The sequence below is a fragment of the Salvelinus sp. IW2-2015 genome, linkage group LG14 (assembly GCF_002910315.2).
Source record: "Salvelinus sp. IW2-2015 linkage group LG14, ASM291031v2, whole genome shotgun sequence".
In the NCBI taxonomy this organism is placed as follows: Eukaryota; Metazoa; Chordata; class Actinopteri; order Salmoniformes; family Salmonidae; genus Salvelinus; species Salvelinus sp. IW2-2015.
The window spans coordinates 39327456-39340033 of record NC_036854.1 but is presented as its reverse complement, the minus strand read 5'-3'; the positions used below and the strand labels follow the sequence as shown (position 1 = coordinate 39340033).

General features: G+C 42.3%; 1 protein-coding gene across 1 annotated transcript; it reads right to left on the bottom strand.

The window, feature by feature from the left end:
- Nucleotides 1-4161: 4161 nt before the first annotated feature.
- c1ql3a (complement component 1, q subcomponent-like 3a) lies at nt 4162-10532 on the bottom strand. The gene is made up of 2 exons (XM_023999612.2): nt 9269-10532; nt 4162-6313 (listed from the first exon to the last, which is right to left on the bottom strand). The coding sequence occupies exons 1-2, from the start codon at nt 9854-9856 to the stop codon at nt 6134-6136; spliced, it is 768 nt and encodes a 255-aa protein (XP_023855380.1). The 5' UTR covers nt 9857-10532; the 3' UTR covers nt 4162-6133.
- Between the last annotated feature and the right edge of the window lie 2046 nt (nt 10533-12578).

The window sequence follows — 12578 nt, the reverse complement described above, 5'->3', positions numbered from 1 at the left end:
TCCTATTCCACACAGGCTACTTGGGTCACTTTCAAATGTTTACCGGTTACGTTAATGGATTGGCTGCAATGTACCTTGAAACCATAACTTGTTACGTAACGACGGTAATAATTTTGAGCGCAGCCAAGGAGAGTAGCTTCTTCTGGGGAGACTATCCTGCCTGTTGGCCTTGTCTGTCTGTGACTGGCTGTCTGTGCTCCTTATATAATAGGCCTAAGCAGGACAACATGTCAACATTACAGATGCCCCTCAGATATAACAGCACTCAGAAATAACCATACAGATTGATTTCAGGCTTCTCCTCCAGACTCTAGACCTAGAATCTTTGAGCGCTGCTCTGCTAGATAAATGACACCCAGCATATTCCCTTGGCATTTTTATCAATTTATATTGGTTTCTCTCCCGGAGACCCATTCTGCAGTAATGACACTTAAGGGTATCTTTTCAATGAGCTTTGTGTGTGTGTGTGTGTGTGTGCTGGTGCGTGTGCGTGTGCATGTGTGTGTGTGCGTGTGCGCGGGTGCGTGTGCGGGTGCGTGCGTGTGTGTGTGTGTGTGCGTGTGTGTGTGTGACTGTGTGTGTATGGACAGAAGGTGCAAACCTGCTTATTAACACATCTTCTATTATCTATCTTCTGACCTGCAAATTTCTCTGGTAATGTGGACATTGTTTCCCATTGTGATTTTTTGACTGGCGACTGTACAGATGTACGATCTTAATTTGATCACCCTGTTGCAGGAGAACTTTCCTGCAATGCAGGAAATGTAAAACGTGTAGTGTATTTGAGGTTTAAAAAGTATGTAATTTCCACCTTGAAATTTCAGACTTGATTTTCCCTTATGAAAAATGTATCAACCCCAACAAAAATGTCCATTAATTATAATCCACATAACAATTAAAATGTCCTGTTACTGCAGGATTATTTTCCTGCTGTAGCAAACTGGCTCAAATTAAGATCCTACATCGGTATATTCAGCTGTTCTGTCCTCAGTCCTGACAGTTCTGTCCTCAGGGCTGTCTGTACCAAGAAGACGTCAACAGGAAAAATCGTATCGATAATGTCTGTATGTCTTCCAACCAACTTTGTAGACAGTGTTATTTTTACACTTGGGAGATCTCGGCTTGGGCAATAGAGTACACGAGGCTCAGAAAAGGAGAGGCTCAGAAAAAGGATGGGTACTTTATAGGACAGCACAATATACTGGAGACGAGTAGAGGAGAGGAAGGACGGCATTGGAATAGAATATTATTGTTGTGTTGGTTCAGATCAGATATAGACTGTGAGTCTCACACATGTACCTGTATGTGTATGATCTGTAGGTTGGGTTTCAGTCAAACTAAGATGTCCAGTGTCCCCTGTCTCCTGCTGGTAACTGATGTGTGATTAATGGGGTCTGGGATAGACAGCTCATAATGAAGGACATGAGCAGCCAGCACACGCACACGCACATGCACACACACACACACACACACACACGCACACACACAGTGAGAAAAAGACACACACATACACACAGCCAGCCAGCCAGCAGCCTTCTGAACAGGTGGCTCCGCTAGGCAGGACTCTGTGTGACAAATGACCGTCTGACGGCCACATAGGAGCAATCCCAACCTGGACATTATCATTATTAAAGCCGGCCATCAGGAGAAGAAAAGACACAGAAGGAATAAAGGAAGGAACACAAAGTTTAGACCCGGCACAGACAGATGTCCTTGGTTGGTTCGTTGTGAATGAGGTGAAAAGAAAGTCTGATTTGATTGGATTGAGGAAGTAAGTATCTTTTATGTAACAGACGTATGTCTGATGACACATTAGGAGAGGCTAGAGGACTGGCATGTGCAGAGTGACTAGCGCTGACGTAGCATCTTATTCATTAATCCATTTATTGACGGAGTTGTTGGTTTGAGGAAGCAATTGTGACTTGTGACGAGTAATGAGGAGAAATCTGACTGTGTTAGCTGCAGTTCTGAGATAATTGTGTGATATAACTCCTCTTTCATGTGGCATATAGAGGCTGTCAACATCAGAGTCATTATAATGATTAATAAAGTCCCCGTACTGAAGACGCTGAGGATGTTATTGATTACCTGAGAGTAAAAGGTCACTCCATTATGGTGTGTGTGTGTGTGTGTGTGTGTGTGTGTAAGAAGAGACGCTTTGATCGCCAGTGTATGGACATGTTGCATGAAGATATCACAGATCGTCCTCAATAGAGAGGTTGGAGGTGTGTCTGTGTGGTATTGTTACCATCCTAGTACGTGTTCCTGCAGGGTCATTTGGGAATCACTCTGACCTCACAAAGTGTCATGACCTTTGACCTATGACCCACAGTTCACTGATTGGCCCAATCTCACCACCAGGACGATGTTTTTATAATCTAAACATTAAATTCACAAATATAATTCGCTGTCAGTACTACATCATCCAATGATGTTTAATTGCCTATAGGACAAATCTCGTCCCCAGCCAACATAAGGTGGTAGCAATTGAGCCTGGGGGGTGTGGTTAAATTAGTACTGCATGATCAGATAATGGAACAGCCAGGATTTTGTGAATATTTCATTCACCTTTTTCTGACAGTACAAAATAAATCTTTCAGATTTCAAAAACCTTCTGAAGGGAAATCTCCCCAAAACAGCAGCATTGCGCATAGACAGATTTTTTTTTATCACCACCATACTAACAAGCCATGACAATGCAGTCATTTATCAATATAATATTATGTAATATTCAATATTGACTACATAACCCTGTCTGTGGATAACCCTTGACCCCTGCTGTGTTGTATAGAGTGGGTATGTTGTTTCATAAACAGAGTTTGCTGGAGATGAAAGGAATAAATCAAGAAGTCAAGTTGTGTCCTGTCCTGTCCATAACCAGACACACCCCTCCCCTGTACAGATGAAGTATCTTAATTTGATCACCCTGTTGCAGGAGATATTTCCTGAAATGCAGGAAATGTAAAACTTGTAGTTTATTTGAGGTTTAAAAAGGCTTCTGAAGTTTGTTATTTCCACTTTTACATTTCAGACTTGATTTTCTCTTACAAAAAATGTATTAACACCTACAAAACAAAAATATCCAATAGTTAAAATCCACATAATAATTAATTTCCTGTTGATGCAGGATTATTTTCCTGCCGTAGCGAACTGGCTCAAATTAAGATCTGACATCTGTACCACCGGCCAGACCGATGCCCCATCTGGAGCGCTAACAGAGGTGTGAGGCCGTCGCATTGTTCTACCTGACACTGCTGCATTGTCCTCCCTGACACCATTCTCCTTCACCTATTCCCTCACGCTCTCCATTCTTCTCTTCCTCTCTCCTCTCTCTCTGTCTGAGTCTGTCCAATGTTGTTTTCCACTCAGATGACTTCTAAAGTGCCCATATGGCCCTTTGGAACTCTGCGGTGAGCCAGAGTGACTCACAACAAAGCAAATATAAGGGCTCGATTCAATCCGTAGTGCTGAAGAGCTGCGCTACAGCGCAAAATACTTTTAAAGGCAACGGTTCCCACGTTAGCAGAGATAGTAAATGCTGCATATGTCGGAGATTACCTTTAAATTCAGCGATACGGCTTGAATCAAGCTTTATATCTCTCTATAAGAGGTGTAGAGAGAGTCAGTGACAAGTACTAACCTATGCCCATGACCAAATAATCCTCACTCCTAATGGACAGAACTTGGTGTACCAGAATTTTCCATTCACTCCCAAGAGGCACAGATGGGGAACAATTCAACCACTGAGGAAAGTGTGGGTTGAATCGTTTCTTTAAGAACTGGCTACATCAGTTGTCATACTGTGAGACCTCCTGGAGGAGAAACACTGTGGCTGAACTGTGGAAGCTCATGTTCTGAGTTCTACAAGACTTGCACAATTACTGTGCAGGAATTACATGTGAGGATGCCTTTACTTAAAATCGACTGAACACTTCAGTGACTTTACTCTCCTGTGTAACCAACCACCCTTCACAGACAGAAAGTTTAGTGAGTTGAAACATTGACATTCTATCTGATTAAAGTTTGAGGAGACTCCTTTTCCCCTCCAACCAACCACAAACAAACAACCCAGCGAGGACTGAGCACCCATCCAGACAGTTGTTTTAATGGTTGTATAATACATATTACTAATCAGAAAAATAAATAGAGACAGGAATCTGATCATCTGATTAGATTTGTCCATTTAATGGCAACATGATTTGAGTAAACAGTACACAGGTGAAGTGTGTCCAGGGAATACAATAGAAGAACGTGTCCTGATCTAATAGCCTCTGTCTGAAATGGTACCCTATTCTCTATATAGTGCACTACTTTTGACAAGGGCCCATAGGGTTCAGATCAAAAGCTGTGCACTATATAGGGAATAGGGTGCCATTTCAGACGCAGACATAGTCACACACATATCAGTAGGTATAGGACTGGTACTGCATGTCCCATTAAGTTAGACTATGGTTCTAATACGAAGCGGTAGGTTATCCAACCTGTGCTCTTTCTTTCAACATTTTTGTACATTTATAGGGGCGAAAAATAAGAACAATTTCATAATCACTACAATATTTACACAATAATTCAGTGGTGCTATCCACATTCTTGTTAAACTTTCTTTAGGATACATACATATACATTTACATAGTAGCCATACTCGTAGTTCTGCATAGTGCTTTCTTCCAGTAGCATTCCAATACTGTAACTTCACACTGTTGTGTTGAACTAATGGGGCTAAGCATTGTTTCACGTCAGGTAGCGTCACTCCTACACAGCACTCGATGATTCATCTAGTGTAAAACAAGGTGGGCTAAGTGGACTTAACCACTAAACAGTCTAGGTTTGACCTTCAGAAAAAGTATACATACTGTACACTTAGAAAAAAGGGTTCCAAAGGGGTTTGTCAGCAGTCCCCGTAGGAGAACCCTTTGTGGTTCCAGGTAGAACCCTTTTTGGTTCCAACTAGAACCATTTTTTGTTCCAACTAGAACCCGTTCTACATGGAACCCAAAAGGGTTCTACCTTGAACCAAAAAGGGTTCTCCAAAGGGTTCTCCTATTGGGACAGTCAAATAACTCTTTTAGGATCTAGATAGCACCTTTTTTTCTAAAAATGTGTAGAAACCATGTCTACCTTTTGTAAACAAAAAGGCTGTGTCTGCTATAACCATAAGAGAGCAGCTCTGCCATAAAGGAACTATCCCTTTAAATATGATGTTGAAGGTATTTTTTATAAGGCCTTAAAGTCTACTTAATTAATAAGGGAAAGGAATGACTATTTATAGAGCTAGTAGGGACTTCACCATATACACAGTCCATTCCCGACCATGAACTGAAACCAGATTTAAGATGATGTCATCGTCCCCCCTCTCCCTACAACCCTACAACACAACCAACCTTTCTCCAACATGTAAGCATCCGAGTTGCTTGGCAACCCTCAGAAAGTATTGTATTGCCTTAGGTTTTAACACGTCACGCACAGCAAGGACAATTATGGTTTGTTTATGTGGGTTATTGCAAACAATCATCTGGTTCTGTGTTCATAAAAACTCTCATCATCACACGATTAGGCTTCGTTTATATAGCTACACGAACAAAGATGTACACTAGTTTACTGCTTTGGTGGTAGAATAATGAAGGCCAGCACTTCTGTTTGACTTACAATTTATGTTTTGACATTTTCCTTCTGTAACTCTTCTTCTTCAATCCTCTTTAATTTTCTTTACACACAGGCAGTTCCCTCAGGCAGTTTTGGATCCAGTAGCAGGATTGGACAAAACTCAATTACTCTGTCGTTGAGAAACACCCACCCTCAACAGCATTCCATCCAATCGAGGGGGGGGGGGGGGGGGMATGGGGGGAGCTTGCGATATTAGATGACTGAGGGTTGAAAGTTGAGGCTAGATCATATAGATGGAGAGGGTGTTCTGTAAGTAGGTGACTGAGGGTTGAGGTTGTAGGGAGGACTGAGAGTTGAGGCTAGGTCCTATAGCCTCAACTCTCAAATATAGTATTAGTCACTATAGTAACTTTAGTAACTAGGGCCTATAGTTACTATAGTTACTATAGGACAGATCATGGAGAGGGTGTTCCGTATGATTGAGAGGTGAGGCTGTAGGTTGACTGAGGGTTGAGGCTAGGTCTGTTAGCTAATCTGCGTAGATGATGAATCCAGAGAAGGTGCTGTACTTGTTGTTGTTGCCCCCGTGGGCTTTGCCCCCGTCCAGTTTGATGTAGACCTCGTCTCCAGGCTCCAGATGCAGCACGGCACTGTTACTGGCATAATCATAGTTCTGGTCAGCGTCCTGGGCTATGGCACTGGCTCGAACCTAGAGGGATGGAGACATGTTTACATAGTTAGTTCATGTATATAATTAGTTAACACTGGCTCCAACCTACAAGGGAATGGAGTAATGGGTACAGTTAGCACTGTCTTGAACCTAGAGGGGAATGTATGGAGACACAGTTTGTTATCATGAACACATGGCATCGGCTCAAACCTACAGGGTAATGGAGACAGGTGTATATAGTTAACTGTCATCAACTCACTGTGGCACTGGCTCAAGCCTAGAGGAGAATAGTCATGTTGATATGCAATATGCCTTTCTTAATTTCCCTTGAGTGGATAATTAAAGGCATATTGAATGGAATAGAATCAGCACCTTAACCCAAGGTTTCTCATTGGAGTCCCATAACAGGTTCTCCCCCCTGAAGGTTGCCAGACTAGCAATGTTTCAGTAATTAGTTAACTTAAAATATTCTGTGGAATTAACACTAACAAGTTTGCTTCAATTTTTACAAGAACATTATCTTTAGTTTCATAAATGTTTAATGCAAATGATATTAATGATTCCTTTTATGTCAGTATGCAACTTAATTGAATTGCCTTCTGGGGAGTTTTTATACAACATGTGTACATAATCTAATGTTTATGACTCCAAATTGCAGTAATGTAGTGGACTGCTCACTCTTCTAAAAACAACATATTAGAGTCATAGGGTAGGCCTTGGTCTTGCCTTGGTCTTGCTTCCGATGTAGATTATAAAGAAGAGGAGATAACTGTTTCAGCCCCATGCACAGCTCCACTACACAACAGGCCTACCCGGACACCAGAGGCTTGTCAGGAAGATTTCAAAATCAGGAAGAGCCTTGAATTCTGCATTCTGACCCTAAGTACCCAGACTACCTAACTACCCAGGCTTGAGTGTCAGGAAGAACCTTGAATTCTGCATTCTGACCCTAACTATTGCTAAAACAACTATTTGAGCTAGATAACAAAATACCACAATGAATTAAAACAACCAATAAAAACGTTATATCAACATCACACAGAGAAAGGGATGGTAAACGTCTATATGAAGGATAGGCCTAAGCCCAATTAGGCTACACCTATCCAGACCTGTCATCAACCAGAAATTGTTCCGCAATATCGCCCTAATTAGCCTAATCATCAGTCTTCATTGATTGATGAACATGAATATCATTACGATCTAGAAAGTGAAACATAGCAGGGAATTGTGGGCTGTTGTTTATTCAAATGAGTCTCCTCAAGACACCTTCTGTAAGGTGTAACATGAGACTGTAAATTAGGGGATTTGGTATAAATCCACTGTTTGCATAACACTATTTTGATGTTCTGTGTGTGGAGATTCAAATGGAGAACAACCTTTAAATGCCATTAAAGGCATGCACAGCAAGCCCTGTTAATTCACTATAATAAAATCATGAATAACATCTGAATTATTTAAGACGACTTTATTTTTAAATTATACTGTAAACGCTCGTGCCTAAAGGCATATTTTAGTGTAATCAAAATAATTTTAATTATCTGAGCGAGTGAATAAATAAAGTATTTATTTTATTATTTGTAATTGTTTATTTCTGCTTGAGCTCACGCTTGACCTCTACTAGTCCTCAGCTCAGCATGCTGTTTTCAAACACTGGATGTGACAATAAAAACAAAACACAGAGCCTCTTGGCAGAGTCTTGGTTATTTTTTCTTTTTTTTTACCCAAAAGTACAGTTTTTGCTTCAGATGAACCTGTCTGTCTGTGCTGTGAACTGATTGGCCCGTACTGTAGCTGTGTTGTGCAGAATGAGCTCCGGGCTTCAGCCTAAGTGGCTGCCTGGTCGCCCGGTACACCGAGCGCAGTAGCCGTTGACAGGGGGGTGCGCATGGCGAAGCGGGCTCTGTGAGTCGAGGAGACTAACAGTGGCTTGGTGACACGGGATGTCCCGAGGGAATAGGGATTAGATGTGCTCTCTGACAGCAGCTAGTATTATGAGCAGATTCTGTAAATTCTGATCGTTGAAGCACTGTTGAAAAAGGAGATCAAATATGATTTGTAGCCATGTACAGTGTGAGTAACAAAATATTGCTACATCTACATATTCTAATCATATTATGATTAAGGATTTTATAATAATACTGACAATAATGCTTTTTGTAAAAAAAAATATGATAGGCCTATTTTTTTTTTTTTTTTTTTTTTTTACTTGTAATGAAAATAATAAACAATTGTTATGATGATCTTCTATCAGATTTAGCATAATGTAATCAAGTCACAAAGACAGGAACGGGTATAATACATTTTATTATTTGGCCTTTAAAAAAAAACTTCTAATTGGTGTGAAAAGTAAAATAGAGATTTGTTTCCGTTTCGTTAAACTCAATCATCCAGTCTTAGGAAAAATTGAATGTCAACCCAATGTCAATTCATTAACCCAATTAGTGTTGAAAATGTATTTTGATAACAATGGACAATCTTTGCCTCAGGTCCATTGTCCTAATAGCGCTGTCCCGCAATTTTTTCCCCGTTTACATCAATTACACCCAACACCCGGCATCTTCAATCAAGCATCCATACGCCTCCTGTCAGCGCGCACACGGGCATGACTGAGGAAGTTCAACGCAATGTTTGAGTGGGTAAAAGTGTCACTTTCGTTTTATTGTCGCCTGGCTTTCGCCTATAGGCTACTATATATGCTGGAGTGATTCTTTAAATTGAAACATTCATACATGCGTAAAACTGACTTCAGCTACACTCATGAAATAAGCTAATAGCATTATATTTATCATGTTGAGCAATGTCTATTTTAATGGTTTATGCATTTGGTCACTTTTCGGTTACTACTTATTTTCCCATGAAACAAAAAAGAGATCACTGGAACGCCAGTTCAGTGACAAGTGACAAACGTTGAAACTATATTTGCCAATAAACACACAAAGGCTACAACAATATGTGCCTCAGTGTGTGCGTAATTCTTTGTGCACCGGTCCATACCTGATTGTTTTTGCAGAGATCTGCCCACATGCTGGTTCCGTCCCCTCCACGCATCAGGACGTGATAAGTGAAGAAGTATATCCCAGGTATGGAGCAGGTAAACTTCCCTGTTGTGGGGTCGTAATGGTTCCCCAGATTAGTGACCACGTCGTCGAATTTCAGCACCTCGTAGCCCTCGTGCTGTTTTTTAAGGCCTGCGTAAAACGCGATTTTGGGGACGGTGCTGTACGTAGCCGCGCTGATAGCCCCTGCCGCGGCATTGGGTCCCGGTGGCCCCGGTAGTCCAGGCCTCCCCGGTTCCCCCTTCTCCCCGGGTGGCCCCATCGGACCGGGCGGGCCCTGATCACCTGGGATGCCTCTGGGTCCAGCCTTCCCCGGGCGGCCCGGTTCTCCTTTCGGACCTGTTATAAAAGTTGGTAAAGACTGCATGAGGCTGTTGTCCGCTCGCACCGTGTCTGCCGTAGCGGTCGGTGACTTGGTTCCATATGGATCACATACCATCCTGCAGGTTCCCAGCATCTCATAGTGCGCTGAAGTTCCAGCGGAGTTAACCAGAACTGGGATCAGAATCACCAGCACTAACACCATGACGACTCCAAGCACTCCAGCCGCTATTAGCCGCTTCCTGCCGACCAGTCTCGTCAGCGCAGGGCGATCCTCCTGTCTGCTTTTGGGTGAAATCTTGGTGGTTGATGAGGTACGCTTTTAAAAAGAAAAAAATATACAGCCAATATTGGTTTGTTGGTAAGTTAATGGTAATGAACTTCTTTGGGCCAAGCCCCCTGCGCGTCTGTTTTTTTCTTCTTTCCGCTCTTTACTTTTTGTGCTGATGTTTGCTTATTTAAGTCTCACCGAATCGGAAAGTTCAGCCCTTTTCCTGGCTGCTCGCGCTTTAAGTCGTCAGTGCTTAAAAAAAAACACTGTCTTCAGCATCTCTGTGAGGTGGCGGCTGTACTTTAAAGCCCTGCTGTAAGCAGCCACGTGTGGACGCGTAGCACAAAAAAAACACTTCGGTGGGAGAACGCACTCCTTCCTCTCCTTTATTCTCCAACGCTCCACAGCTTATATCCAAAGCCAACTGGTCTAAAAGTCTACCACTGTGTACACAGTCCAGAGTTGGTTAAAGAAAAGCAGCATATCAGGTGTAAGCACGACTCTATAAACCGCTGGTAATGTCATTAAGCCCTGTGTGGAGAGCGGAGTGCCACTGATCAGAGCGCGTAGCTTACAGAGTTGTATGCGCAGTACTCTGCACTGCACAGAGAGAGAAGAAAGAACAGAGAGGGAGGGTAAGACAGTGCACCGTCTTATAAAAGATGGAAATCTAGTGCAAAGTAACACCACCCATTCCGTTATCTTGATATCTCGCTCGGTCCAAAACTCAGATTTGGCATCACTAGGACCAGAGTAGGAGAGGCTTGGAGGGATGCAATCAGGCCTTGGACAAAAATGCATTAATCACTGCTTTAGAGGATATACATGAGAAATGTTTCAAACTTAGACACGTTGGATTGTTTTACTTTAGCGTCTACTCAGGGCTATGTGGCAACATCTCTATATGTTTCTTTAGACTACAATCAATACAGCACTTATGATTTACACGTAAACATGATTAATACATGGTTACATTCCTGTAACTCAAACTAGGACATCAGGAGCCACGAGAAGGCAATCGCTGGTCGCGGACTCTTATGTCCTTTAAATCAAACCATGGTTCCGGGTTATTATACTGGGTTATTATACCGCTCAAAAAAATCCAATATTATTGAGACCACTTAGTTGATACATTATACAAGTCCCTGACAATGAGCTTCGAAGGTAACAGGGCGATCATTATAATGACACTTCTGTCAATATCATAACAGCAGAAGATAAATTATAGCACATTGCTGTGGTAAGCACAAACTATATCTTAATGTAGCTTATTGCTGCTTGGCCCTGGTATCCAAGGTAAATATCAGGTATACATTTGAACAGTTTAGGTGATATTCTTTACGCTCCTTTCACACGTTCAACAGGTTGTTACCACAAACACGATTGCTGTGTTGCACTTGGATGTGCGCAAAGCCCTGCACACTGCGCACTCCTCTGTGCGCAGACTGCAGGTCATAGGGATAACGATTTGCTAGATGCATAAAAGCAGCACGTCCTGTCTGAAGAGCTTTAACGTAGCGCTGGGACCAAAAAGGTGGCTGTGACAATATTTCACTGTTTAAGGCCACCCAAGACCAATTTTGCGCACGCACACACACGTTCTCTGGTACTCATATTCTATAGATTGGCATGGTCTGGGTGGCATAGGTGCCTGTAGGCACCAATCGGCCATATGCCATCTCCCCCTCTTCACCCATTAAGGTGGCATAGAGCAGGTTCCCTAGCCAATCAAGTCTACCCTAACACACACTGGACCCTATAAATCACCCAGTGAAAATCAATGGCCTTGGTTAGCTGGGGACCTATTGTGTCCTTGAGGCCGTGAGATGAATTGAGAAGAAGGAACGAAGGAATAACATCTGTTTAAAGGAAGGAGTAGCAGAGAGGAAATAAAAACGAGCTTAAAAAACAAAACATTGAGGTAATGACTTTTACCAAAATCAAAGAGGGGGCCAGAATCAAATCTATTCCAATGCAGCATTGTGAAGTTTTAACTTAAAACAACAATAGTTGGAAAAGGTCATAGATTCATTGTTGTCGTTGACTGATCTACCGTTCGCATAATGATGCATTTCCCTTGACGAGCTCCATTTCTCAGGCCAGTCCTCCCATTCTAATGGAGGCTGACAACACAATTGAACCGCTGTAGAGAATGGGTCAAGTTGCCATTATTCTAGATCCACAAATAGATGGATTGGTTCGAAACTCTCAGACAGTAATGAATTGCCAATACCTTTTGCAAAGTTTAAAAACCACACCCTGTTTTGGACTTGTAATTGTTCAGATTTTTTGAGCGATCAGATTAAACCCTCTGGCCAGACTGAAGGAGTAGGAGGAAGGAAGAGCATAACGGCCAGAGAGTATTGTAGAGTGAAGAGAAGGATGGAGGAGGAAGAGCATAGAGTGCAGAGAGTATTGTAGAGTGAAGAGAAGGATGGAGGAGGAAGAGCATAGAYGGCAGAGGGCATTGTCGTACGTCGGATAGCGTGACGAATCCATCTTTACTGTTGGTTGAGGGACAAGCGTCGTGTAGAAGTGATGCCACCAGTTAGAAGACAATGGGGCAGAGAGTAGATTGGAGAGGGAGATTGTCCCCTGTGTTCATCCACAGCCTGAGTGATGAGATGTTTGGATAAGGAGAAGAGGATGATTTACT